This window comes from Salvelinus alpinus, chromosome 28 (genome assembly GCF_045679555.1).
Source record: "Salvelinus alpinus chromosome 28, SLU_Salpinus.1, whole genome shotgun sequence".
Lineage (NCBI taxonomy): Eukaryota > Metazoa > Chordata > Actinopteri > Salmoniformes > Salmonidae > Salvelinus > Salvelinus alpinus.
The window spans coordinates 46,732,655-46,759,593 of NC_092113.1; the positions used below are offsets into that span (position 1 = coordinate 46,732,655).

General features: G+C 56.1%; 1 protein-coding gene across 1 annotated transcript in view; it reads right to left on the reverse strand.

Moving 5' to 3' along the window:
- Window positions 1-22,032, reverse strand: part of LOC139557943 (patatin-like phospholipase domain-containing protein 2) — a 31,221-nt gene extending 9,189 nt beyond the window's left edge. Inside the window, exons 1-5 of the mRNA XM_071373299.1 lie at window positions 19,829-22,032; window positions 17,629-18,194; window positions 16,952-17,184; window positions 16,197-16,262; window positions 15,731-15,943 (exon numbers count right to left, since the gene is read on the reverse strand). Coding sequence (XP_071229400.1) covers window positions 15,731-15,943; window positions 16,197-16,262; window positions 16,952-17,184; window positions 17,629-17,914 — 798 coding nt within the window. The 5' untranslated portion in view covers window positions 17,915-18,194; window positions 19,829-22,032. The remainder of the gene's footprint in view (window positions 1-15,730; window positions 15,944-16,196; window positions 16,263-16,951; window positions 17,185-17,628; window positions 18,195-19,828) is intronic.
- Window positions 22,033-26,939: the final 4,907 nt, after the last annotated feature.

A 26,939-nucleotide genomic window follows, 5' to 3' on the forward strand; every position in this document is an offset into this window, starting at 1 on the left:
GTAGAGGGCTGGGTGGAGAGGTAGAGGGCTGGGTGGAGAGGTAGAGGAGTAGAGGGCTGGGTGGAGAGGTAGAGGGCTGGGTGGAGAGGTAGAGGAGTAGAGGGCTGGGTGTAGAGGTAGAGGGCTGGGTGGAGAGGTAGAGGGCTGGGTGGAGAGGTAGAGGGGTAGAGGGCTGGGTGGAGAGGTAGAGGGGTAGAGGGCTGGGTGGAGAGGTAGAGGGCTGGGTGGAGAGGTAGAGGGCTGGGTGGAGAGGTAGAGGGCTGGGTGGAGAGGTAGAGGGGTAGAGGGCTGGGTGGAGAGGTAGAGGGCTGGGTGGAGAGGTAGAGGGCTGGGTGGAGAGGTAGAGGGCTGGGTGGAGAGGTAGAGGGCTGGGTGGAGAGGTAGAGGGCTGGGTGGAGAGGTAGAGGGCTGGGTGGAGAGGTAGAGGGCTGGGTGGAGAGGTAGAGGGCTGGGTGGAGAGGTAGAGGGCTGGGTGGAGAGGTAGAGGGCTGGGTGGAGAGGTAGAGGGCTGGGTGGAGAGGTAGAGGGCTGGGTGGAGAGGTAGAGGGCTGGGTGGAGAGGTAGAGGGCTGGGTGGAGAGGTAGAGGGCTGGGTGGAGAGGTAGAGGGGTAGAGGGCTGGGTGGAGAGGTAGAGGGGTAGAGGGCTGGGTGGAGAGGTAGAGGGCTGGGTGGAGAGGTAGAGGGGTAGAGGGCTGGGTGGAGAGGTAGAGGGGTAGAGGGCTGGGTGGAGAGGTAGAGGGCTTGGTGGAGAGGTAGAGGGCTGGGTGGAGAGGAAGAGGGGTAGAGGGCTGGGTGGAGAGGTAGAGGGGTAGAGGGCTGGGTGGAGAGGTAGAGGGGTAGAGGGCTGGGTGGAGAGGTAGAGGGCTGGGTGGAGAGGTAGAGGGCTGGGTGGAGAGGTAGAGGAGTAGAGGGCTGGGTGGAGAGGTAGAGGGCTGGGTGGAGAGGTAGAGGAGTAGAGGGCTGGGTGTAGAGGTAGAGGGCTGGGTGGAGAGGTAGAGGGCTGGGTGGAGAGGTAGAGGGGTAGAGGGCTGGGTGGAGAGGTAGAGGGCTGGGTGGAGAGGAAGAGGGGTAGAGGGCTGGGTGGAGAGGTAGAGGGGTAGAGGGCTGGGTGGAGAGGTAGAGGGGTAGAGGGCTGGGTGGAGAGGTAGAGGGGTAGAGGGCTGGGTGGAGAGGTAGAGGGGTAGAGGGCTGGGTGGAGAGGTAGAGGGGTAGAGGGCTGGGTGGAGAGGTAGAGGGGTAGAGGGCTGGGTGGAGAGGTAGAGGGCTGGGTGGAGAGGAAGAGGGGTAGAGGGCTGGGTGGAGAGGTAGAGGAGTAGAGGGCTGGGTGTAGAGGTAGAGGGCTGGGTAGAGGGGTAGAGGGCTGGGTAGAGAGGTAGAGGGCTGGGTGGAGAGGTAGAGGGGTAGAGGGCTGGGTAGAGGGGTAGAGGGCTGGGTAGAGGGGTAGAGGGCTGGGTGGAGGGGTAGAGGGGTAGAAGGCTGGGTAGAGAGGTAGAGGGGTAGAGGGCTGGGTAGAGAGGTAGAGGGCTGGGTGGAGAGGTAGAGGGGTAGAGGGCTGGGTAGAGGGGTAGAGGGGTAGAGGGCTGGGTGGAGAGGTAGAGGGGTAGAGGGCTGGGTGGAGAGGTAGAGGGCTGGGTGGAGAGGAGAAGGGGTAGAGGGCTGGGTGGAGAGGTAGAGGGGTAGAGGGCTGGGTGGAGAGGTAGAGGGCTTGGTGGAGAGGTAGAGGGGTAGAGGGGTAGAGGGCTGGGTGGAGAGGTAGAGGGCTGGGTGGAGAGGTAGAGGGCTGGGTGGAGAGGTAGAGGGCTGGGTGGAGAGGTAGAGGGCTGGGTGGAGAGGTAGAGGGGTAGAGGGCTGGGTGGAGAGGTAGAGGGCTTGGTGGAGAGGTAGAGGGCTGGGTGGAGAGGAAGAGGGGTAGAGGGCTGGGTGGAGAGGTAGAGGGCTGGGTGGAGAGGAAGAGGGGTAGAGGGCTGGGTGGAGAGGAAGAGGGGTAGAGGGCTGGGTGGAGAGGGAGAGGGGTAGAGGGCTGGGTGGAGAGGAAGAGGGGTAGAGGGCTGGGTGGAGAGGAAGAGGGGTAGAGGGCTGGGTGGAGAGGTAGAGGGATAGAGTGCTGGGTGGAGAGGTAGAGGGGTAGAGGGCTGGGTGGAGAGGAAGAGGGGTAGAGGGCTGGGTGGAGAGGTAGAGGGGTAGAGGGCTGGGTGGAGAGGAAGAGGGGTAGAGGGCTGGGTGGAGAGGTAGAGGGGTAGAGGGCTGGGTGGAGAGGAAGAGGGGTAGAGGGCTGGGTGGAGAGGTAGAGGGGTAGAGGGCTGGTGGAGAGGTAGAGGGATAGAGGGCTGGGTGGAGAGGTAGAGGGGTAGAGGGCTTGGTGGAGAGGTAGAGGGGTAGAGGGCTTGGTGGAGAGGTAGAGGGGTAGAGGGCTGGGTGGAGAGGTAGAGGGCTGGGTGGAGAGGAAGAGGGGTAGAGGGCTGGGTGGAGCGGTAGAGGGGTAGAGGGGTAGAGGGCTGGGTGGAGAGGTAGAGGGGTAGAGGTAGAGGGGTAGAGGGCTGGGTGGAGAGGTAGAGGGCTGGGTGGAGAGGAAGAGGGGTAGAGGGCTGGGTGGAGAGGTAGAGGAGTAGAGGGCTGGGTGTAGAGGTAGAGGGCTGGGTAGAGGGGTAGAGGGCTGGGTAGAGAGGTAGAGGGCTGGGTGGAGAGGTAGAGGGGTAGAGGGCTGGGTAGAGGGGTAGAGGGCTGGGTAGAGGGGTAGAGGGCTGGGTGGAGGGGTAGAGGGGTAGAAGGCTGGGTAGAGAGGTAGAGGGGTAGAGGGCTGGGTAGAGAGGTAGAGGGCTGGGTGGAGAGGTAGAGGGGTAGAGGGCTGGGTAGAGGGGTAGAGGGGTAGAGGGCTGGGTGGAGAGGTAGAGGGGTAGAGGGCTGGGTGGAGAGGTAGAGGGCTGGGTGGAGAGGAGAAGGGGTAGAGGGCTGGGTGGAGAGGTAGAGGGGTAGAGGGCTGGGTGGAGAGGTAGAGGGCTTGGTGGAGAGGTAGAGGGGTAGAGGGGTAGAGGGCTGGGTGGAGAGGTAGAGGGCTGGGTGGAGAGGTAGAGGGCTGGGTGGAGAGGTAGAGGGCTGGGTGGAGAGGTAGAGGGCTGGGTGGAGAGGTAGAGGGGTAGAGGGCTGGGTGGAGAGGTAGAGGGCTTGGTGGAGAGGTAGAGGGCTGGGTGGAGAGGAAGAGGGGTAGAGGGCTGGGTGGAGAGGTAGAGGGCTGGGTGGAGAGGAAGAGGGGTAGAGGGCTGGGTGGAGAGGAAGAGGGGTAGAGGGCTGGGTGGAGAGGAAGAGGGGTAGAAGGCTGGGTGGAGAGGAAGAGGGGTAGAGGGCTGGGTGGAGAGGTAGAGGGATAGAGTGCTGGGTGGAGAGGTAGAGGGGTAGAGGGCTGGGTGGAGAGGAAGAGGGGTAGAGGGCTGGGTGGAGAGGTAGAGGGGTAGAGGGCTGGGTGGAGAGGAAGAGGGGTAGAGGGCTGGGTGGAGAGGAAGAGGGGTAGAGGGCTGGGTGGAGAGGTAGAGGGGTAGAGGGCTGGGTGGAGAGGAAGAGGGGTAGAGGGCTGGGTGGAGAGGTAGAGGGGTAGAGGGCTGGTGGAGAGGTAGAGGGATAGAGGGCTGGGTGGAGAGGTAGAGGGGTAGAGGGCTTGGTGGAGAGGTAGAGGGGTAGAGGGCTTGGTGGAGAGGTAGAGGGGTAGAGGGCTGGGTGGAGAGGTAGAGGGCTGGGTGGAGAGGAAGAGGGGTAGAGGGCTGGGTGGAGCGGTAGAGGGGTAGAGGGGTAGAGGGCTGGGTGGAGAGGTAGAGGGGTAGAGGGCTGGGTGGAGGGGTAGAGGGCTGGGTGGAGAGGAAGAGGGGTAGAGGGCTGGGTGGAGAGGAAGAGGGGTAGAGGGCTGGGTGGAGAGGTAGAGGAGTAGAGGGCTGGGTGTAGAGGTAGAGGGCTGGGTAGAGAGGTAGAGGGCTGGGTGTAGAGGTAGAGGGCTGGGTAGAGAGGTAGAGCGCTGGGTGGAGAGGTAGAGGGCTGGGTGGAGAGGTAGATGGCTGGGTGGAGAGGTAGAGGGGTAGAGGGCTGGGTGGAGAGGTAGAGGGGTAGAGGGGTAGAGGTCAGGGTAGAGAGGTAGAGGGGTAGAGGGCTGGGTGGAGAGGTAGAGGGCTGGGTAGAGGGGTAGAGGGGTAGAGGGCTGGGTGGAGAGGTAGAGGGGTAGAGGGCTGGGTGGAGAGGTAGAGAGGTAGAGGGCTGGGTGAAGAGGTAGAGGGGTAGAGGGCTGGGTGGAGAGGTAGAGGGGTAAAGGGCTGGGTGGAGAGGTAGAGGGCTTGGTGGAGAGGTAGAGGGGTAGAGGGCTTGGTGGAGAGGTAGAGGGCTGGGTGGAGAGGTAGATGGCTGGGTGGAGAGGTAGAGGGGTAGAGGGCTGGGTGGAGAGGTAGAGGGGTAGAGGGGTAGAGGTCAGGGTAGAGAGGTAGAGGGGTAGAGGTCAGGGTAGAGAGGTAGAGGGGTAGAGGGCTGGGTGGAGAGGTAGAGGGCTGGGTGGAGAGGTAGAGGGGTAGAGGGCTGGGTGGAGAGGTAGAGGGGTAGAGGGCTGGGTGGAGAGGTAGAGAGGTTGGTGGAGAGGTAGAGGGGTAGAGGGCTTGGTGGAGAGGTAGAGGGGTAGAGGGCTGGGTGGAGAGGTAGAGTGCTGGGTAGAGGGGTAGAGGGGTAGAGGGCTGGGTGGAGAGGTAGAGGGGTAGAGGGCTGGGTGTAGAGGTAGAGGAGTAGAGGGCTGGGTGTAGAGGTAGAGGAGTAGAGGGCTGGGTGTAGAGGTAGAGGGCTGGGTAGAGAGGTAGAGGGCTGGGTGGAGAGGTAGAGGGCTGGGTGGAGAGGTAGAGGGCTGGGTGGAGAGGTAGAGGGGTAGAGGGCTGGGTAGAGGGGTAGAGGGCTGGGTGGAGAGGTAGAGGGGTAGAGGGGTAGAGGGCTGGGTAGAGAGGTAGAGGGGTAGAGGGCTGGGTGGAGAGGTAGAGGGCTGGGTGGAGAGGTAGAGGGGTAGAGGGCTGGGTGGAGAGGTAGAGGGGTAGAGGGCTGGGTAGAGGGGTAGAGGGCTGGGTGGAGAGGTAGAGGGCTGGGTGGAGAGGTAGAGGGCTGGGTGGAGAGGAGGAGGGGTATAGGGCTGGGTGGAGAGGTAGAGGGGTAGAGGGCTGGGTGGAGAGGTAGAGGAGTAGAGGGCTGGGTGGAGAGGTAGAGGGCTGGGTGGAGAGGTAGAGGGGTAGAGGGCTGGGTAGAGGGGTAGAGGGCTGGGTAGAGGGGTAGAGGGCTGGGTAGAGGGGTAGAGGGCTGGGTAGAGGGGTAGAGGGCTGGGTGGAGAGGTAGAGGGCTGGGTGGAGAGGAGGAGGGGTAGAGGGCTGGGTGGAGAGGTAGAGGAGTAGAGGGCTGGGTGGAGAGGTAGAGGAGTAGAGGGCTGGGTGGAGAGGTAGGGGCTGGGTGGAGAGGTAGAGGGCTGGGTGGAGAGGTAGAGGGCTGGGTGGAGAGGTAGAGGGCTGGGTGGAGAGGTAGAGGGCTGGGTGGAGAGGAAGAGGGGTAGAGGGCTGGGTGAAGAGGTAGAGGGGTAGAGGGCTGGGTGAAGAGGTAGAGGGGTAGAGGGCTGGGTGGAGAGGTAGAGGGATAGAGGGCTGGGTGGAGAGGTAGAGGGGTAGAGGGCTGGGTGGAGAGGTAGAGGACTTGGTGGAGAGGTAGAGGGGTAGAGGGCTTGGTGGAGAGGTAGAGGGGTAGAGGGCTGGGTGGAGAGGTAGAGGGCTGGGTGGAGAGGAAGAGGGGTAGAGGGCTGGGTGGAGAGGTAGAGGGCTGGGTGGAGAGGTAGAGTGCTGGGTAGAGGGGTAGAGGGCTGGGTGGAGAGGTAGAGGGGTAGAGGGCTGGGTGGAGAGGTAGAGGAGTAGAGGGCTGGGTGTAGAGGTAGAGGGCTGGGTAGAGAGGTAGAGGGCTGGGTGGAGAGGTAGAGGGCTGGGTGGAGAGGTAGAGGGCTGGGTGGAGAGGTAGAGGGGTAGAGGGCTGGGTAGAGGGGTAGAGGGCTGGGTGGAGAGGTAGAGAGGTAGAGGGGTAGAGGGCTGGGTAGGTAGAGGGGTAGAGGGCTGGGTGGAGAGGTAGAGGGCTCGGTGGAGAGGTAGAGGGGTAGAGGGCTGGGTAGAGGGGTAGAGGGCTGGGTGGAGAGGTAGAGGGGTAGAGGGCTGGGTGGAGAGGTAGAGGGCTGGGTGGAGAGGAGGAGGGGTATAGGGCTGGGTGGAGAGGTAGAGGGGTAGAGGGCTGGGTGGAGAGGTAGAGGGGTAGAGGGCTGGGTGGAGAGGTAGAGGGCTGGGTGGAGAGGTAGAGGGCTGGGTGGAGAGGTAGAGGGCTGGGTGGAGAGGTAGAGGGCTGGGTGGAGAGGTAGAGGGGTAGAGGGCTGGGTAGAGGGGTAGAGGGCTGGGTGGAGAGGTAGAGGGGTAGAGGGCTGGGTGGAGAGGTAGAGGGCTGGGTGGAGAGGTAGAGGGCTGGGTGGAGAGGAGGAGGGGTAGAGGGCTGGGTGGAGAGGTAGAGGGGTAGAGGGCTGGGTGGAGAGGTAGAGGAGTAGAGGGCTGGGTGGAGAGGTAGGGGCTGGGTGGAGAGGTAGAGGGCTGGGTGGAGAGGTAGAGGGCTGGGTGGAGAGGTAGAGGGCTGGGTGGAGAGGAAGAGGGGTAGAGGGCTGGGTGAAGAGGTAGAGGGGTAGAGGGCTGGGTGAAGAGGTAGAGGGGTAGAGGGCTGGGTGAAGAGGTAGAGGGATAGAGGGCTGGGTGGAGAGGTAGAGGGGTAGAGGGCTGGGTGGAGAGGTAGAGGACTTGGTGGAGAGGTAGAGGGGTAGAGGGCTTGGTGGAGAGGTAGAGGGGTAGAGGGCTGGGTGGAGAGGAAGAGGGGTAGAGGGCTGGGTGGAGAGGTAGAGGGGTAGAGGGGTAGAGTGCTGGGTGGAGAGGTAGAGGGGTAGAGGGCTGGGTGGAGAGGTAGAGGGCTGGGTGGAGAGGTAGAGGGCTGGGTGGAGAGGTAGAGGGGTAGAGGGCTGGGTGGAGAGGTAGAGGGCTGGGTGGAGAGGAAGAAGGGTAGAGGGCTGGGTGGAGAGGTAGAGGAGTAGAGGGCTGGGTGTAGAGGTAGAGGGCTGGGTAGAGAGGTAGAGGGCTGGGTGGAGAGGTAGAGGGCTGGGTGGAGAGGTAGATGGCTGGGTGGAGAGGTAGAGGGGTAGAGGGCTGGGTGGAGGGGTAGAGGGGTAGAGGAGAGGTCAGGGTAGAGAGGTAGAGGGGTAGAGGGCTGGGTGGAGAGGTAGAGGGCTGGGTGGAGAGGTAGAGGGGTAGAGGGCTGGGTAGAGGGGTAGAGGGGTAGAGGGCTGGGTGGAGAGGTAGAGGGCTGGGTGAAGAGGTAGAGGGCTGGGTGAAGAGGTAGAGGGGTAGAGGGCTGGGTGGAGAGGTAGAGGGATAGAGGGCTGGGTGGAGAGGTAGAGGGGTAAAGGGCTGGGTGGAGAGGTAGAGGGCTTGGTGGAGAGGTAGAGGGGTAGAGGGCTTGGTGGAGAGGTAGAGGGGTAGAGGGCTGGGTGGAGAGGTAGAGGGCTGGGTGGAGAGGTAGAGGGGTAGAGGGCTGGGTGGAGAGGTAGAGGGGTAGAGGGGTAGAGGGCTGGGTGGAGAGGTAGAGGGGTAGAGGGCTGGGTGGAGAGGTAGAGGGGTAGAGGGCTGGGTGGAGAGGTAGAGGGCTGGGTGGAGAGGGAGAGGGGTAGAGTGCTGGGTGGAGAGGTAGAGGAGTAGAGGGCTGGGTGTAGAGGTAGAGGGCTGGGTAGAGAGGTAGAGGGCTGGGTGGAGAGGTAGAGGGCTGGGTGGAGAGGTAGAGGGCTGGGTGGAGAGGTAGAGGGGTAGAGGGCTGGGTAGAGGGCTGGGTGGAGAGGTAGAGGGGTAGAGGGCTGGGTAGAGGGCTGGGTGGAGAGGTAGAGGGGTAGAGGGGTAGAGGGCTGGGTAGAGAGGTAGAGGGGTAGAGGGCTGGGTAGAGAGGTAGAGGGGTAGAGGGCTGGGTGGAGAGGTAGAGAGGGTAGAGGGGTAGAGAGGGGTAGAGGGCTGGGTGGAGAGGTAGAGGGCTGGGTGGAGAGGTAGAGGGCTGGGTGGAGAGGTAGAGGGCTGGGTGGAGAGGTAGAGGGCTGGGTGGAGAGGTAGAGGGGTAAAGGGCTGGGTGGAGAGGTAGAGGGCTTGGTGGAGAGGTAGAGGGGTAGAGGGCTTGGTGGAGAGGTAGAGGGGTAGAGGGCTGGGTGGAGAGGTAGAGGGCTGGGTGGAGAGGTAGAGGGGTAGAGGGCTGGGTGGAGGGGAAGAGGGGTAGAGGGCTGGGTGGAGAGGTAGAGGGGTAGAGGGCTGGGTGGAGAGGTAGAGGGCTGGGTGGAGAGGTAGAGGGGTAGAGGGGTAGAGGGCTGGGTGGAGAGGTAGAGGGCTGGGTGGAGAGGTAGAGGGCTGGGTGGAGAGGTAGAGGGCTGGGTGGAGAGGTAGAGGGCTGGGTGGAGAGGTAGAGGGCTGGGTGGAGAGGAAGAGGGGTAGAGGGCTGGGTGGAGAGGTAGAGGGGTAAAGGGCTGGGTGGAGAGGTAGAGGGCTTGGTGGAGAGGTAGAGGGGTAGAGGGCTTGGTGGAGAGGTAGAGGGGTAGAGGGCTGGGTGGAGAGGTAGAGGGCTGGGTGGAGAGGTAGAGGGGTAGAGGGCTGGGTGGAGAGGTAGAGGGGTAGAGGGGTAGAGGGCTGGGTGGAGAGGTAGAGGGGTAGAGGGCTGGGTGGAGAGGTAGAGGGCTGGGTGGAAAGGTAGAGGGCTGGGTGGAGAGGAGGAGGGGTAGAGGGCTGGGTGGAGAGGTAGAGGAGTAGAGGGCTGGGTGGGGAGGTAGAGGGCTGGGTGGAGAGGTAGAGGGCTGGGTGGAGAGGTAGAGGGCTGGGTGGAGAGGTAGAGGGCTGGGTGGAGAGGAAGAGGGGTAGAGGGCTGGGTGGAGAGGTAGAGGGGTAGAGGGCTGGGTGAAGAGGTAGAGGGGTAGAGGGCTGGGTGGAGAGGTAGAGGGCTGGGTGGAGAGGTAGAGGACTTGGTGGAGAGGTAGAGGACTTGGTGGAGAGGTAGAGGGGTAGAGGGCTGGGTGGAGAGGTAGAGGGCTGGGTGGAGAGGAAGAGGGGTAGAGGGCTGGGTGGAGAGGAAGAGGGGTAGAGGGGTAGAGTGCTGGGTGGAGAGGTAGAGGGGTAGAGGGCTGGGTGGAGAGGTAGAGGGGTAGAGGGCTGGGTGGAGAGGTAGAGGACTTGGTGGAGAGGTAGAGGGGTAGAGGGCTTGGTGGAGAGGTAGAGGGGTAGAGGGGTAGAGGGCTTGGTGGAGAGGTAGAGGGGTAGAGGGCTGGGTGGAGAGGTAGAGGGCTGGGTGGAGAGGTAGAGGGGTAGAGGGCTGGGTGGAGAGGTAGAGGGCTGGGTGGAGAGGTAGAGGGCTGGGTGGAGAGGTAGAGGGCTGGGTGGAGAGGTAGAGGGGTAGAGGGCTGGGTGGAGAGGTAGAGGGGTAGAGGGCTGGGTGTAGAGGTAGCGGGCTGGGTAGAGAGGTAGAGGGCTGGGTGGAGAGGTAGAGGGCTGGGTGGAGAGGTAGAGGGCTGGGTGGAGAGGTAGATGGCTGGGTGGAGAGGTAGAGGGGTAGAGGGGTAGAGGTCAGGGTAGAGAGGTAGAGGGGTAGAGGGCTGGGTGGAGAGGTAGAGGACTGGGTGGAGAGGTAGAGGGGTAGAGAGAGGGGTAGAGGGGTAGAGGGCTGGGTGGAGAGGTAGAGGGGTAGAGGGCTGGGTGGAGAGGTAGAGAGGTAGAGGGCTGGGTGAAGAGGTAGAGGGGTAGAGGGCTGGGTGGAGAGGTAGAGGGATAGAGGGCTGGGTGGAGAGGTAGAGGGGTAAAGGGCTGGGTGGAGAGGTAGAGGGCTTGGTGGAGAGGTAGAGGGGTAGAGGGCTTGGTGGAGAGGTAGAGGGATAGAGGGCTGGGTGGAGAGGTAGAGGGCTGGGTGGAGAGGAAGAGGGGTAGAGGGCTGGGTGGAGAGGTAGAGGGGTAGAGGGGTAGAGGGCTAGGTAGAGGGGTAGAGGGCTGGGTGGAGAGGTAGAGGGGTAGAGGGCTGGGTGGAGAGGTAGAGGGCTGGGTGGAGAGGAAGAGGGGTAGAGGGCTGGGTGGAGAGGTAGAGGAGTAGAGGGCTGGGTGTAGAGGTAGAGGGCTGGGTAGAGAGGTAGAGGGCTGGGTGGAGAGGTAGAGGGCTGGGTGGAGAGGTAGAGGGCTGGGTGGAGAGGTAGAGGGGTAGAGGGCTGGGTAGAGGGGTAGAGGGCTGGGTGGAGAGGTAGAGGGGTAGAGGGCTGGGTAGAGGGGTAGAGGGCTGGGTGGAGAGGTAGAGGGGTAGAGGGGTAGAGGGCTGGGTAGAGAGGTAGAGGGGTAGAGGGCTGGGTGGAGAGGTAGAGGGCTGGGTGGAGAGGTAGAGGGCTGGGTGGAGAGGTAGAGGGGTAGAGGGCTGGGTAGAGGGGTAGAGGGGTAGAGGGCTGGGTAGAGGGGTAGAGGGCTGGGTAGAGGGGTAGAGGGGTAGAGGGCTGGGTGGAGAGGTAGAGGGCTGGGTGGAGAGGTAGAGGGCTGGGTGGAGAGGTAGAGGGCTGGGTGGAGAGGTAGAGAAGTAGAGGGCTGTGTGGAGAGGTAGAGGGCTGTGTGGAGAGGTAGAGGGCTGGGTGGAGAGGTAGAGGGCTGGGTGGAGAGGTAGAGGGCTGGGTGGAGAGGTAGAGGGCTGGGTGGAGAGGTAGTGGGCTGGGTGGAGAGGAAGAGGGGTAGAGGGCTGGGTGGAGAGGTAGATGGGTAGAGGGCTGGGTGAAGAGGTAGAGGGGTAGAGGGCTGGGTGGAGAGGTAGAGGGATAGAGGGCTGGGTGGAGAGGTAGAGGGGTAGAGGGCTGGGTGGAGAGGTAGAGGACTTGGTGGAGAGGTAGAGGGGTAGAGGGCTTGGTGGAGAGGTAGAGGGGTAGAGGGCTGGGTGGAGAGGTAGAGGGCTGGGTGGAGAGGAAGAGGGGTAGAGGGCTGGGTTGGAGAGGTAGGGTGCTGGGTGGAGAGGTAGAGGGGTAGAGGGCTGGGTGTAGAGGTAGAGGGCTGGGTGGAGAGGAAGAGGGGTAGAGGGCTGGGTGGAGAGGTAGAGGAGTAGAGGGCTGGGTGTAGAGGTAGAGGGCTGGGTAGAGAGGTAGAGGGCTGGGTGGAGAGGTAGAGGGCTGGTTGGAGAGGTAGAGGGGTAGAGGGCTGGGTGGAGAGGTAGAGGGCTGGTTGGAGAGGTAGAGGGGTAGAGAGCTGGGTGGAGAGGTAGAGGGCTGGTTGGAGAGGAGGAGGGGTAGAGGGCTGGGTGGAGAGGTAGAGGGGTAGAGGGCTGGGTGGAGAGGTAGAGGGGTAGAGGGCTGGGTGGAGAGGTAAAGGGGTAGAGGGCTGGGTGGAGAGGTAGAGGGCTGGGTGGAGAGGAAGAGGGGTAGAGGACTGGGTGGAGAGGTAGAGGGCTGGGTGGAGAGGTAGAGGGCTGGGTGGAGAGGTAGAGGGCTGGTTGGAGAGGAGGAGGGGTAGAGAGCTGGGTGGAGAGGTAGAGGGGTAGAGGGCTGGGTGGAGAGGTAGAGGGGTAGAGGGCTGGTCGGAGAGGTAGAGGGCTGGGTGGAGAGGAAGAGGGGTAGAGGGCTGGGTGGAGAGGTAGAGGGATAGAGGGCTGGGTGGAGAGGTAGAGGGGTAGAGGGCTGGGTGGAGAGGTAGAGGGCTGGGTGGAGAGGAAGAGGGGTAGAGGGCTGGGTTGAGAGGTAGAGGGGTAGAGGGCTGGGTGGAGAGGTAGAGGGGTAGAGGGCTGGGTGGAGAGGTAGAGGGGTAGAGGGCTGGGTGGAGAGGTAGAGGAGTAGAGGGCTGGGTGGAGAGGTAGAGGGGTAGAGGGCTGGGTGGAGAGGTAGAGGGGTAGAGGGCTGGGTGGAGAGGTAGAGGGCTGGGTGGAGAGGTAGAGGGGTAGGCTGGGTGGAGAGGTAGAGGGCTGGGTGGAGAGGTAGAGGGCTGGGTGGAGAGGTAGAGGGCTAGAGGGCTGGGTGGAGAGGTAGAGGGGTAGAGGGCTGGGTGAAGAAGTAGAGGGCTGGGTGGAGAGGTAGAGGTAGAGGGCTGGGTGGAGAGGTAGAGGGCTGGGTGGAGAGGAAGAGGGGTAGAGGGCTGGGTGGAGAGGTAGAGGGGTAGAGGGCTGGGTAGAGAGGTAGAGGGCTGGGTGGAGAGGAAGAGGGGTAGAGGGGTGGGTGGAGAGGTAGAGGGGTGGGTGGAGAGGTAGAGGGCTGGGTGGAGAGGAAGAGGAGAGAGGAAGAGGGGTAGAGGGCTGGGTGGAGGGATAGAGGGGTAGAGGGCTGGGTGGAGAGGTAGAGGGGTAGAGGGCTGGGTGGAGAGGTAGAGGGATAGAGGGCTGGGTGGAGAGGTAGAGGGGTAGAGGGCTGGGTGGAGAGGTAGAGGGCTGGGTGGAGAGGAAGAGGGGTAGAGGGCTGGGTTGAGAGGTAGAGGGGTAGAGGGCTGGGTGGAGAGGTAGAGGGGTAGAGGGCTGGGTGGAGAGATAGAGGGGTAGAGGGCTGGGTGGAGAGGTAGAGGAGTAGAGGGCTGGGTGGAGAGGTAGAGGGGTAGAGGGCTGGGTGGAGAGGTAGAGGGGTAGAGGGCTGGGTGGAGAGGTAGAGGGCTGGGTGGAGAGGAAGAGGGGTAGAGGGCTGGGTGGAGAGGTAGAGGGCTGGGTGGAGAGGTAGAGGGCTAGAGGGCTGGGTGGAGGTAGAGGGGTAGAGGGCTGGGTGGAGAGGTAGAGGGGTAGAGGGCTGGGTGGAGAAGTAGAGGGCTGGGTGGAGAGGTAGAGGGCTGGGTGGAGAGGTAGAGGGCTGGGTGGAGAGGTAGAGGGCTGGGTGGAGAGGAAGAGGGGTAGAGGGCTGGGTGGAGAGGTAGAGGGGTAGAGGGGTAGAGGGCTGGGTAGAGAGGTAGAGGGCTGGGTAGAGAGGTAGAGGGGTAGAGGGGTGGGTGGAGAGGTAGAGGGGTGGGTGGAGAGGTAGAGGGCTGGGTAGAGAGGAAGAGGGGTAGAGGGCTGGGTGGAGGGATAGAGGGGTAGAGGGCTGGGTGGAGAGGTAGAGAGGTAGAGGGCTGGGTGGAGAGGTAGAGGGCTGGGTGGAGAGGTAGAGGGGTAGAGGGCTGGGTGGAGAGGTAGAGGGCTGGGTGGAGAGGTAGAGGGATAGAGGGCTGGGTGGAGAGGTAGTGGGCTGGGTGGAGAGGTAGAGGGGTAGAGGGCTGGGTGGAGAGGAAGAGGGGTAGAGGGCTGGGTGGAGAGGTAGAGGGGTAGAGGGCTGGGTGGAGAGGTAGAGGGCTGGTTGGAGAGGTAGAGGGCTGGTTGGAGAGGAGGAGGGGTAGAGAGCTGGGTGGAGAGGTAGAGGGGTAGAGGGCTGGGTGGAGAGGTAGAGGGCTGGGTGGAGAGGTAGAGGGCTGGTTGGAGAGGAGGGGTAGAGAGCTGGGTGGAGAGGTAGAGGGGTAGAGGGCTGGGTGGAGAGGTAGAGGGGTAGAGGGCTGGGTGGAGAGGTAAAGGGGTAGAGGGCTGGGTGGAGAGGTAGAGGGCTGGGTGGAGAGGAAGAGGGGTAGAGGGCTGGGTGGAGAGGTAGCGGGCTGGGTGGAGAGGTAGAGGGCTGGTTGGAGAGGAGGAGGGCTGGTTGGAGAGGAGGAGGGGTAGAGAGCTGGGTGGAGAGGTAGAGGGGTAGAGGGCTGGGTGGAGAGGTAGAGGGGTAGAGGGCTGGGTGGAGAGGTAGATGGGGTAGAGGGCTGGTCGGAGAGGTAGAGGGCTGGGTGGAGAGGAAGAGGGGTAGAGGGCTGGGTGGAGAGGTAGAGGGATAGAGGGCTGGGTGGAGAGGTAGAGGGGTAGAGGGCTGGGTGGAGAGGTAGAGGGCTGGGTGGAGAGGAAGAGGGGTAGAGGGCTGGGTGGAGAGGTAGAGGGGTAGAGGGCTGGGTGGAGAGGTAGAGGGATAGAGGGCTGGGTGGAGAGGTAGAGGAGTAGAGGGCTGGGTGGAGAGGTAGAGGGGTAGAGGGCTGGGTGGAGAGGTAGAGGGGTAGAGGGCTGGGTGGAGAGGTAGAGGGCTGGGTGGAGAGGTAGAGGGCTGGGTGGAGAGGAAGAGGGGTAGAGGGCTGGGTGGAGAGGTAGAGGGCTGGGTGGAGAGGTAGAGGGCTAGAGGGCTGGGTGGAGAGGTAGAGGGGTAGAGGGCTGGGTGGAGAAGTAGAGGGCTGGGTGGAGAGGTAGAGGGCTGGGTGGAGAGGTAGAGGGCTGGGTGGAGAGGTAGAGGGGTAGAGGGCTGGGTGGAGAGGTAGAGGGCTGGGTGGAGAGGTAAAGGGGTAGAGGGCTGGGTGGAGAGGTAGAGGGGTAGAGGGCTGGGTGGAGAGGTAGAGGGGTAGAGGGGTAGAGGGCTGGGTAGAGAGGTAGAGGGCTGGGTGGAGAGGTAGAGGGCTGGGTGGAGAGGTAGAGGGGTAGAGGGGTAGAGGGCTGGGTAGAGAGGTAGAGGGCTGGGTGGAGAGGAAGAGGGGTAGAGGGGTGGGTGGAGAGGTAGAGGGGTGGGTGGAGAGGTAGAGGGCTGGGTAGAGAGGAATAGGGGTAGAGGGCTGGGTGGAGGGGTAGAGGGCTGGGTGGAGAGGTAGAGAGGTAGAGGGCTGGGTGGAGAGGTAGAGGGCTGGGTGGAGAGGTAGAGGGCTGGGTGGAGAGGTAGAGGGCTGGTTGGAGAGGAGGAGGGGTAGAGAGCTGGGTGGAGAGGTAGAGGGGTAGAGGGCTGGTTGGAGAGGAGGAGGGGTAGAGAGCTGGGTGGAGAGGTAGAGGGGTAGAGGGCTGGGTGGAGAGGTAGAGGGCTGGGTGGAGAGGTAGAGGGGTAGAGGGCTGGGTGGAGAGGTAGAGGGCTGGGTGGAGAGGTAGAGGGCTGGGTGGAGAGGTAGAGGGGTAGAGGGCTGGGTGGAGAGGTAGAGGGCTGGGTGGAGAGGTAAAGGGGTAGAGGGCTGGGTGGAGAGGTAGAGGGGTAGAGGGCTGGGTGGAGAGGTAGAGGGGTAGAGGGGTAGAGGGCTGGGTAGAGAGGTAGAGGGCTGGGTGGAGAGGAAGAGGGGTAGAGGGGTGGGTGGAGAGGTAGAGGGGTGGGTGGAGAGGTAGAGGGCTGGGTAGAGAGGAAGAGGGGTAGAGGGCTGGGTGGAGGGGTAGAGGGCTGGGTGGAGAGGTAGAGAGGTAGAGGGCTGGGTGGAGAGGTAGAGGGCTGGGTGGAGAGGTAGAGGGGTAGAGGGCTGGGTGGAGAGGTAGAGGGCTGGGTGGAGAGGTAGAGGGATAGAGGGCTGGGTGGAGAGGTAGAGGGCTGGGTGGAGAGGTAGAGGGGTAGAGGGCTGGGTGGAGAGGAAGAGGGGTAGAGGGCTGGGTGGAGAGGTAGAGGGGTAGAGGGCTGGGTGGAGAGGTAGAGGGGTAGAGGGCTGGGTGGAGAGGTAGAGGGCTGGGTGGAGAGGTAGAGGGGTAGAGGGCTGGGTGGAGAGGTAGAGGGCTGGGTGGAGAGGTAGAGGGGTAGAGGGCTGGGTGGAGAGGTAGAGGGGTAGAGGGCTGGGTGGAGAGGTAGAGGGGTAGAGGGGTAGAGGGCTGGGTGGAGAGGTAGAGGGCTGGGTGGAGAGGTAGAGGGCTTGGTAGAGGGCTGGGTGGAGAGGTAGAGGGCTGGGTAGAGAGGTAGAGGGCTGGGTTTGTTTTGGGGTTATACCTCCCAGTTGTAGGGGTAGATGGCGTTTAGCATCCGGTAACCGTTGACAACACTGCAGTGGAGGTGCGCTCCGCTCACCGCGATGTCACACAGTGGGGCGGGGTCTTTAGGGCAGATGTCCGTCTCACCAGCGAATGGAGACACAGTGAGGGTGTGGCCAATTGGGAAGGAGTTGGTCGGCTGCATACTGGAGAATCCACCGTCCACGTAATGCTGCGTGACGACACACAAACAGGGATCACATGCACCACGGAGCACTGCTTTATAGCAGTCTCTTTCAAACCTCAGGGAGCCGGTCCGTGGATCTAAACCGTTCCAGAACCACCTGATTACACTGATCAACTAATCATCAAGCCCTTGACTCAGGTGTGCTACGTAAACTCTAACGTAAAACGTTTTGTGTATTAGTTTAACGTATAGCAGGGTTAGTATTAGCCCACAGACAGTGAGCAGTGTGAGGACTCACCACTCCTTTGTAACTTGGTGGCTGTATACCACAGTACCCAGGCAGAAAGCAACCGCACAACAGCGCCTCCATGTGGGGGAAACACAGAACTGCAGTTAAACATCTGGCTCATAGACAGACATCACTAAGTTCTGCATGTTGATACTAGTATCTAATGCTGTGTACCACGGTAAACTGAGATTTACTCAGGGTAAACTGAGATTTACTCAGGGTAAACTGAGATTTACTCAGGGTAAACTGAGATTTACTCAGGGTAAACTGAGATTTACTCAGGGTAAACTGAGATTTACTCAGGGTAAACTGAGATTTACTCACGGTAAACTGAGATTTACTCACGGTAAACTGAGATTTACTCAGGGTAAACTGAGATTTACTCACGGTAAACTGAGATTTACTCACGGTAAACTGAGATTTACTCAGGGTAAACTGAGCTTTACTCAGGGTAAACTGAGATTTACTCAGGGTAAACTGAGATTTACTCAGGGTAAACTGAGATTTACTCAGGGTAAACTGAGATTTACTCTGGGTAAACTGAGATTTACTCTGGGTAAACTGAGATTTACTCTCGGTAAACTGAGATTTACTCTCGGTAAACTGAGATTTACTCTCGGTAAACTGAGATTTACTCTCGGTAAACTGAGATTTACTCTCGGTAAACTGAGATTTACTCACGGTAAACTGAGATTTACTCACGGTAAACTGAGATTTACTCACGTTAGTTTTATCAATGTAATTGTCTATAGCATAGGACACACCTGCACCACGTCCTCTCTGGACGTGAACTTTGACACCAAGATGTTCTGTCCATCTGGGATGCGCGTCATGGCGATGGCCAGGCGTCCGCTGGCCCTGATGTGGGCGTCGGCCGGAAGCAAGAGGCGCACCATACGTTCTATCCACACAGACACGTTCCCCGCAGGGTGCAGCGGCCCCAGGATGTGGCCCTTCATCTGCCGCGCAAACCGCAGCATCTCATCACGCACCGCGTCTGCATGGCACACGGACAGAGACACACACATAAACAGTCGGCTTGTTACAGACAGACAGAGACACACACACACACACACACACACACACACATAAACAGTCAGCTTGGCACACACACCGACACGCACGTACACAGATACATATTCGCAGAATGATTAAAACATCAATCAACAGCATCTCACATCAACTTCTCAGTATAATTAACTCTCTTATCCAGACTGGTCAACTTCTCAGTGTAATTAACTCTCTTACCCAGACTGGTCAACTTCTCAGTATAATTAACTCTCTTACCCAGACTGGTCAACTTCTCAGTATAATTAACTCTTACCCAGACTGGTCAACTTCTCAGTATAATTAACTCTCTTACCCAGACTGGTCAACTTCTCAGTATAATTAACTCTCTTACCCAGACTGGTCAACTCCTCAGTATAATTAACTCTCTTACCCAGACTGGATCCACAGACTACGGCAGCAGCCACCAGGGACCCGGCTGAGGCCCCCATGACCTTAGGGGCCGCCTGCAGCACCCAGGGGGACCGGTCCAGCATGCTCTGGGCCACACCCAGCTGGTACGTAGCCAGGAACCCCGATCCAGAGAAGGAGATGGACAGAGGAGCAGGCACAGACTGACCAGACGCAGACTGCCCACTGGAGAGAGGAGCAGGCACAGACTGACCAGACGCAGACTGCCCACTGGAGAGAGGAGCCTCCACAGACCTCGATGGAGACATGTTTAGGATACAGGAACGACAATCAACTAGACTTGACTTTCACTGTTGTTGGTGTCCGAGGAGAGGATATCAGGCTTGTTATCGTTTGGTGTCCAAGGAGACGAGGAGAGGTTATCAGGCTTGTTATCTTTTGGTGTCCAAGGAGACGAGGAGAGGATATCAGGCTTGTTTTTTTCTTCTTCACAACCTCTATGAGGTTTAGTCTTCTCAGCAGGAGAATATCTGAGGTTTTAGCGGGCAGGCGGAGTGGTAACAAGTCCTCACAGAGTTATTTGAGGTTCTGCAAATCCAATCAAGGAGGTTGAACAGAGTGAATAGAACCGTAGAACTCTTTACATAGTCCAGTAGATAACATCAGTCGCACTAGTTCAGGGGTGTATTCATTGGTCACACACCGTAGCAAAAACATTCAGAACTCAGAACATTTTATGATGAAAACCAATTACTTTCAGACAAATTCAGGTAGGTCCCTCCCTGTTGTGTTTCGTTTGGTTCCTAATGAACACACCACAGTTTGATGCCGGTTATCGATGTCGATCAGCAGCACCCGGGTCTCTCGGCGGAATGTGTGCTGTCCTCAATAGTGCATATCAGAGACAATCAATTAGTAAATTGATTATAGTTCTTAGCCAATCAGTTGGAGACCTCTTGTCTCCCAGATCTCTTCAGTCTGTCTCGTCTCTCTCTCTGTGTTGTGAACAAATAGTCTGCTCCATGGTCTCTGTTCTGCATCAACAGGAAGCTGGTAATCAGAGCCTATGGCCTGTATTATTCAGAGAGCGTGTCAGACTGCTGATCTAGGATCAGCTCTCCCCTCTTATTCATTATGATCTTAAAGACATAACTGATCCTAGACCAGCTCTCCTCTTATTCATTATGATCTTAAAGACATAACTGATCCTAGACCAGCTCTCCTCTCTTATTCATTATGATCTTAAAGACATAACTGATCCTAGACCAGCTCTCCTCTCTTATTCATTATGATCTTAAAGACATAACTGATCCTAGACCAGCTCTCCTCTCTTATTCATTATGATCTTAAAGACATCATTGATCCTACATCAGCTCTCCTACTGATACGGTTTGTTGAATAGGGGTCCATGTGATGTTCTTCAGCATCAATCTGTCGTTGTTTAAAGTCCCCACTGAGAATGATCTGATTAGCACCACCACATGAACCAGGGTGCCATAGTGTCTACATACAACAAGGGATGTGTTCACCAGAAACCAAAGGGATGCAGAAGGACACGAGGAGGAAACCTACCTTCATTTGTCAAACGGAAACTCCTGTTTTCATTGCAAAAACGTTTTTCCGTTTGGAGTCGATGGTTTCCGTTTTCAAAAATCATTGGATTCCATGAAAATGCAACGCCTAGCGTTAGGGTAAGTAGCACAAAAATACACAAAATTATCCACATTCACCTCAGATAAACACATTTCTGCCATTATAAAATACAAGGTTTCCACTTTTAAGCAAATGTTTCCCAAAATAGAAACCCACCATTTTTTATCAAATGAGCAGAATCAGTATATTTTTATCTAAATTTGCATTTTAGCCAAATACATTCAAAATATTTTTAGTAGTAAAAAATTACATTTATTTTCTAATCAGTAGTTTTAAGCAGACAAATCTTACATTTTTTAGCCAAAGATTTTTTAGACTATACATTTGTTACTGAATTAAGAACTTGGTTTACTAAGATTTCTACAAAGTTTAAATTACTTTTAACCATTTCAAACAAGTTCTTTGTCAACAATGAATTTGGCTCTTCTTACTTTTCCTTTATACCCCACAAACAACATTTGAAGTTATAAATACCACTGCAAAAGTCCTATCAAAGTTAAGAGTTAAGAGTCTGTGTTTTCCAGAGTATCATTAGCAGTCTAGCAAAGCATGGCCAATATGGCGCTTACCGGCTGTCTTTCACAGTTTTGTGGAGGGCTTGGACTTGCACAGTCACCTTGATCACAAAGATGAAGTTTCCTTGGTCTTGTGGTGTTATAAATGCTCCTTTCACTGCGGTCTAAAGACAACAGCAGAGCCAGGTGCTGGCACGCCCAGATTGCCTGAAAGATTTGTTCCACCTGGTTCACCACTGATTGAAGGAGGAGGAGTTTCACCACTGAGGAGCTCCCAGGCAGTTTGTCAGCACACCTCCCACTCAATCTTCCCACGGGAACCGATGGAAAGATCGTAAATCAACACCTACATACTGCCGGTCAGCTCCGAGTTTGATCCTCAACTGGTAGCAAGACAACCAGGCGTCGAACATCTCTGTGCAGGACTGTGGTTTGCGTAGCTTCTTTCAGGACTTTGGCCGATGGCCAGTTTAGTGCGGGTTTTGTGACAGGAAGGCAGGAGCTTTGGACCACTTTGACGTTCACGTCTCGAACAATGCCCTTAGCATCTGGATTAACGCTCACCACCCGTCCTAGCTTGAATTGGCCCCTCACTGCATTTTGGTCACACAACCAGACAATATCTCCGACAGCAACGTTGCGATATGAAGTGTGCCATTTACTTCTCAGAAATAAGTTTGGGCCGGCAAGCTGGCTCCAAGACCTCCAGAACTTGTTGACCTGGTTCTGCATCTCTCTGAGTCTCTTGTAAGGGTAGTTCGCAAAGTCAAATGTTCTGATCTCACCGCTTGGAGAGGCTCGGCCCAGGAGAAGTGTGTTGGGTGACACATACTGCACGCTTTCTTCATGGCTCTGCACCCTGGCATCTATTGGGCATTCGTTGGCAAGGTTTGCAGCAAGTTGTAGTGTTGTCTGAAGCTCGCTGTAGCTAAGGCCAGTGTTGTTGCCCAGGCTCTGCAGTGCCTTCTTGAGAATGCGAACAGCGGCTTCAGCAGCCCCATTGCGGTGAGGTGAGTCAGCAGGGTGAATTGTCCACTCCCATTTGGTACCTTTTTGAGCCGACATCTCTTCTATTGAAGTTCTATTCTGAGCATCCAGGAACTGGTACAGCTCTCTTAGGACAGGTTTGGCGCCGATGAAGTTTGTCCCCGGGTCGGACCAGATCTTTCTTGGGTGCCCTCTAATTGCAGTAAAGCGTTGGTAAGCCATCAAGAAGCTCTCTGTCGACATTGTGTTGACCAGGTCTGCATGAATTGCCCTGCTGGCCATACAGCTGAAGACGACACCCCACACTTTCATTGAGACCCGTTTCTTGATGTCATCTTTGACAAGGTACGGTCCGAAGAGGTCGACTGTAGTGAACTCGAACGGAGCTGCAGGTGTGGCTCTTTCAGCAGGTAAGTCAGCCATTACCTGTTCGCACCCTCGCTCTTGACTTTTTGCAGAAAAGGCAGTTATCCACTACTTTTTGGGAAATTTTTCTTCCTTGGATGACCCAGGCTTTCCTCCTCATTTTCAGCAGGGTTGCAGCCACACCTTCATGACCCTCATCGTGCGCCTCCCGTGCCAATAAAGTAGAGACCCATGCATTGAAAGGCAGAAGGGGAACTGCAGCGCCATCCTCCCTGAAGCCATGGATTCTCCCACCGCAGACTAGTAACCCAGATTCTGGCTCTCTGTACACAACCAAGCGGTCCGTAGTGGTAGTTGGGAACGTCACCCCCTCTTGAGCAGCAAGATAGATGTCTCTTATTGCCTCTTGACGTTCTGTGGCGGTGATAACTCCTTTTGTGGGAATCGCCTCCCACTTTGGGGTCTCGATGGACTTTGTTGCAGATCTAAACTTTTTGGCGGCTCTCCAGATAAAAGCAACAGTCTTGATTAGACACTTTAGGCTACTAAAGCGCCTCTCATCCACCAAGTTTAGGACAGCTGCACCAGCAGGAAATCGTCCCACAAGACTTGGAAGACTTCTTTTCGCTTGGGCTCTGGTGAGTGCTGCCACAAATGACTTCTTTTGCATATTGTTAATGCTCTCTCGAGCTGTCACAGACACATCTTTTGACGACATAATTGGCCACTCGCTCTCTGGAAGATATAGAAACTCTGGCCCTTGCTGCCACTCTGAATGGGCATCAAGTTCCTTTGGCCCAGCTCCTCGAGTGATAATGTCGGCTATGTTGAGTGGTCCAGGGATCCACCACCAGTCCTGTAGCCGTGTGCTCTCTTGGATCAACACACCCATGAGTTGTGGCTACCCGGATGTGTTGTAGCTACCCAGATGTGTTGTGGCTACCCGGATGTGTTGTGGCTACCCGGATGAGTTGTAGCTACCCAGATGAGTTGTAGCTACCCGGATGAGTTGTAGCTACCCGGATGAGTTGTAGCTACCCGGATGTGTTGTAGCTACCCGGATGAGTTGTAGCTACCCGGATGAGTTGTAGCTACCCGGATGTGTTGTAGCTACCCGGATGAGTTGTAGCTACCCGGATGTGTTGTAGCTACCCGGATGAGTTGTAGCTACCCGGATGTGTTGTAGCTACCCGGATGAGTTGTAGCTACCCGGATGTGTTGTAGCTACCCGGATGAGTTGTAGCTACCCGGATGTGTTGTAGCTACCCAGATGTGTTGTAGCTACCCAGATGTGTTGTAGCTACCCGGATGAGTTGTAGCTACCCGGATGAGTTGTGGCTACCCGGATGTGTTGTAGCTACCCGGATGTGTTGTAGCTACCCGGATGTGTTGTAGCTACCCGGATGAGTTGTAGCTACCCAGATGTGTTGTAGCTACCCGGATGAGTTGTAGCTACCCGGATGTGTTGTGGCTACCCGGATGTGTTGTAGCTACCCGGATGAGTTGTAGCTACCCGGATGAGTTGTAGCTACCCGGATGAGTTGTGGCTACCCGGATGTGTTGTAGCTACCCGGATGTGTTGTAGCTACCCGGATGAGTTGTAGCTACCCGGATGTGTTGTAGCTACCCAGATGAGTTGTAGCTACCCGGATATGTTGTAGCTACCCGGATGTGTTGTAGCTACCCGGATGAGTTGTAGCTACCCGGATGTGTTGTAGCTACCCAGATGTGTTGTAGCTACCCAGATGTGTTGTAGCTACCCGGATGAGTTGTAGCTACCCGGATGAGTTGTAGCTACCCGGATGAGTTGTGGCTACCCGGATGTGTTGTAGCTACCCGGATGAGTTGTAGCTACCCGGATGTGTTGTAGCTACCCAGATGTGTTGTAGCTACCCAGATGTGTTGTAGCTACCCGGATGAGTTGTAGCTACCCGGATGAGTTGTGGCTACCCGGATGTGTTGTAGCTACCCGGATGTGTTGTAGCTACCCGGATGAGTTGTAGCTACCCGGATGAGTTGTAGCTACCCGGATGAGTTGTAGCTACCCGGATGAGTTGTAGCTACCCGGATGAGTTGTAGCTACCCGGATGAGTTGTAGCTACCCGGATGAGTTGTAGCTACCCGGATGAGTTGTAGCTACCCGGATGTGTTGGAGAATCCAACGGGCTCCTATAGCATTAGCTAGCCTAGCATGCTGATGAAAAACTATCAGTCATTAAAAACTAGTAGTAAAATCTAGTCAAATTCTGGATAGCATCAAAGCTATCCAGACAGACAGACAGACAGACAGACAGACAGACAGACAGACAGACAGACAGACAGACAGACAGACAGACAGACAGACAGACAGACAGACAAAAACACACAGACTGTGTCCCACCCGTTTCCCAAAACACCATGCTGTGCACTCGTTACAAAGTCAAACTTAAATACTGACCACAACCACACAAATACTGACCACAACCACACAACTACTGACCACAACTGCTGACCACAACCACACAACTACTGACCACAACCACACACCTACTAAACCACAACTACTGACAACAACCACAGCCACTGACCACAACTACTGACAACAACCACAACTACTGACCACAACCGCACAACCACTGACAACAACCACAACTACTGACAACAACCACAACTACTGACCACAACCACACAACTACTGACCACAACCACAACTACTGACCACAACCAAACAACTACTGACCACAACCAAACAATTACTGACCACAACCACACAACTACTGACAACAACCACACAACTACTGACCGAAACTACTGACCACAACCAAACACCTACTGACAACAACCACACAACCACTGACAACAACCACAACTACTGACAACAACCAAACATCTAGTGACAACAACCACACAACTACTGACAACAACCACACAACCACTGACAACAACCACAACTACTGACCACAACCACACAACTACTGACCACAACCACACAACTACTGACAACAACCACAACTACTGACAACAACCACAACTACTGACCACAACCACACAACTACTGACAACAACCACAACTACTGACAACAACCACAACTACTGACCACAACCACACAACTACTGACCGAAACTACTGACCACAACCAAACACCTACTGACAACAACCACACAACCACTGACAGCAACCACAACTACTGACAACAACCAAACATCTAGTGACAACAACCACACAACTACTGACAACAACCACACAACCACTGACAACAACCACAACTACTGACCACAACCACACAACTACTGACCACAACCACACAACTACTGACAACAACCACAACTACTGACAACAACCACAACTACTGACAACAACCACACAACCACTGAAAACAACCACAACTACTGACAACAACCACAACTACTGACCACAACCAAACACCTACTGACAACAACCAAAATCTACTGACAACAACCAAAAATCTACTGACAACAACCACACAACTACTGACCACAACCACACAACTACTGACAACAACCACAACTACTGACAACAACCACACAACTACTGACCACAACCACACAACTACTGACAACAACCACAACTACTGACAACAACCACAACTACTGACCACAACCACACAACCACTGAAAACAACCACACCTACTGACAACAACCACAACTACTGACCACAACCAAACACCTACTGACCACAACCAAACACCTACTGACAACAACCAAAATCTACTGACAACAACCAAAAATCTACTGACAACAACCACACAACTACTGACCACAACCACACAACTACTGACCACAACCAAACACCTACTGACAACAACCACACAACCACTGACAACAACCACAACTACTGACAACAACCAAACATCTAGTGACAACAACCACACAACTACTGACAACAACCACACAACCACTGACAACAACCACAACTACTGACCACAACCACACAACTACTGACCACAACCACACAACTACTGACAACAACCACAACTACTGACAACAACCACAACTACTGACCACAACCACACAACTACTGACAACAACCACAACTACTGACAACAACCACAACTACTGACCACAACCACACAACTACTGACCGAAACTACTGACCACAACCAAACACCTACTGACAACAACCACACAACCACTGACAGCAACCACAACTACTGACAACAACCAAACATCTAGTGACAACAACCACACAACTACTGACAACAACCACACAACCACTGACAACAACCACAACTACTGACCACAACCACACAACTACTGACCACAACCACACAACTACTGACAACAACCACAACTACTGACAACAACCACAACTACTGACAACAACCACACAACCACTGAAAACAACCACAACTACTGACAACAACCACAACTACTGACCACAACCAAACACCTACTGACAACAACCAAAATCTACTGACAACAACCAAAAATCTACTGACAACAACCACACAACTACTGACCACAACCACACAACTACTGACAACAACCACAACTACTGACAACAACCACACAACTACTGACCACAACCACACAACTACTGACAACAACCACAACTACTGACAACAACCACAACTACTGACCACAACCACACAACCACTGAAAACAACCACACCTACTGACAACAACCACAACTACTGACCACAACCAAACACCTACTGACCACAACCAAACACCTACTGACAACAACCAAAATCTACTGACAACAACCAAAAATCTACTGACAACAACCACACAACTACTGACCACAACCACACAACTACTGACCACAACCAAACACCTACTGACAACAACCACACAACCACTGACAACAACCACAACTACTGACAACAACCAAACATCTAGTGACAACAACCACACAACTACTGACAACAACCACACAACCACTGACAACAACCACAACTACTGACCACAACCACACAACTACTGACCACAACCACACAACTACTGACAACAACCACAACTACTGACAACAACCACAACTACTGACCACAACCACACAACTACTGACAACAACCACAACTACTGACAACAACCACAACTACTGACCACAACCACACAACTACTGACAACAACCACAACTACTGACAACAACCACAACTACTGACCCCAACCAAACACCTACTGACAACAACCACACAACCACTGACAACAACCACAACTACTGACAACAACCAAACATCTAGTGACAACAACCACACAACTACTGACAACAACCACAACTACTGACCACAACCACACAACCACTGAAAACAACCACAACTACTGACAACAACCACAACTACTGACCACAACCAAACACCTACTGACCACAACCAAACACCTACTGACAACAACCAAAATCTACTGACAACAACCAAAAATCTACTGACAACAACCACACAACTACTGACCACAACCAAACACCTACTGACAACAACCACAACTACTGACAACAACCACAACTACTGACCACAACCACAACTACTGACCACAACCACACAACCACTGACAACAACCACAACTACTGACCACAACCACACAACTACTGACAACAACCACACAACTACTGACAACAACCACACAACTACTGACCACAACCACACAACTACTGACCACAACCAAACATCTAGTGACAACAACCACACAACTACTGACCAAACTTCTGACTACTACTAACTACAAAAACTGACCAAAAATACTGACCACTACCACACAACTACTGAAGATAACCACAAAACCACTGACCACAACTACTGTGTAAGTGTTATGCTTGTGTTTTCAGTCTGTACACAATATGCCTGTGTACAATATGCCTGTGTTTTCAGTCTGTAC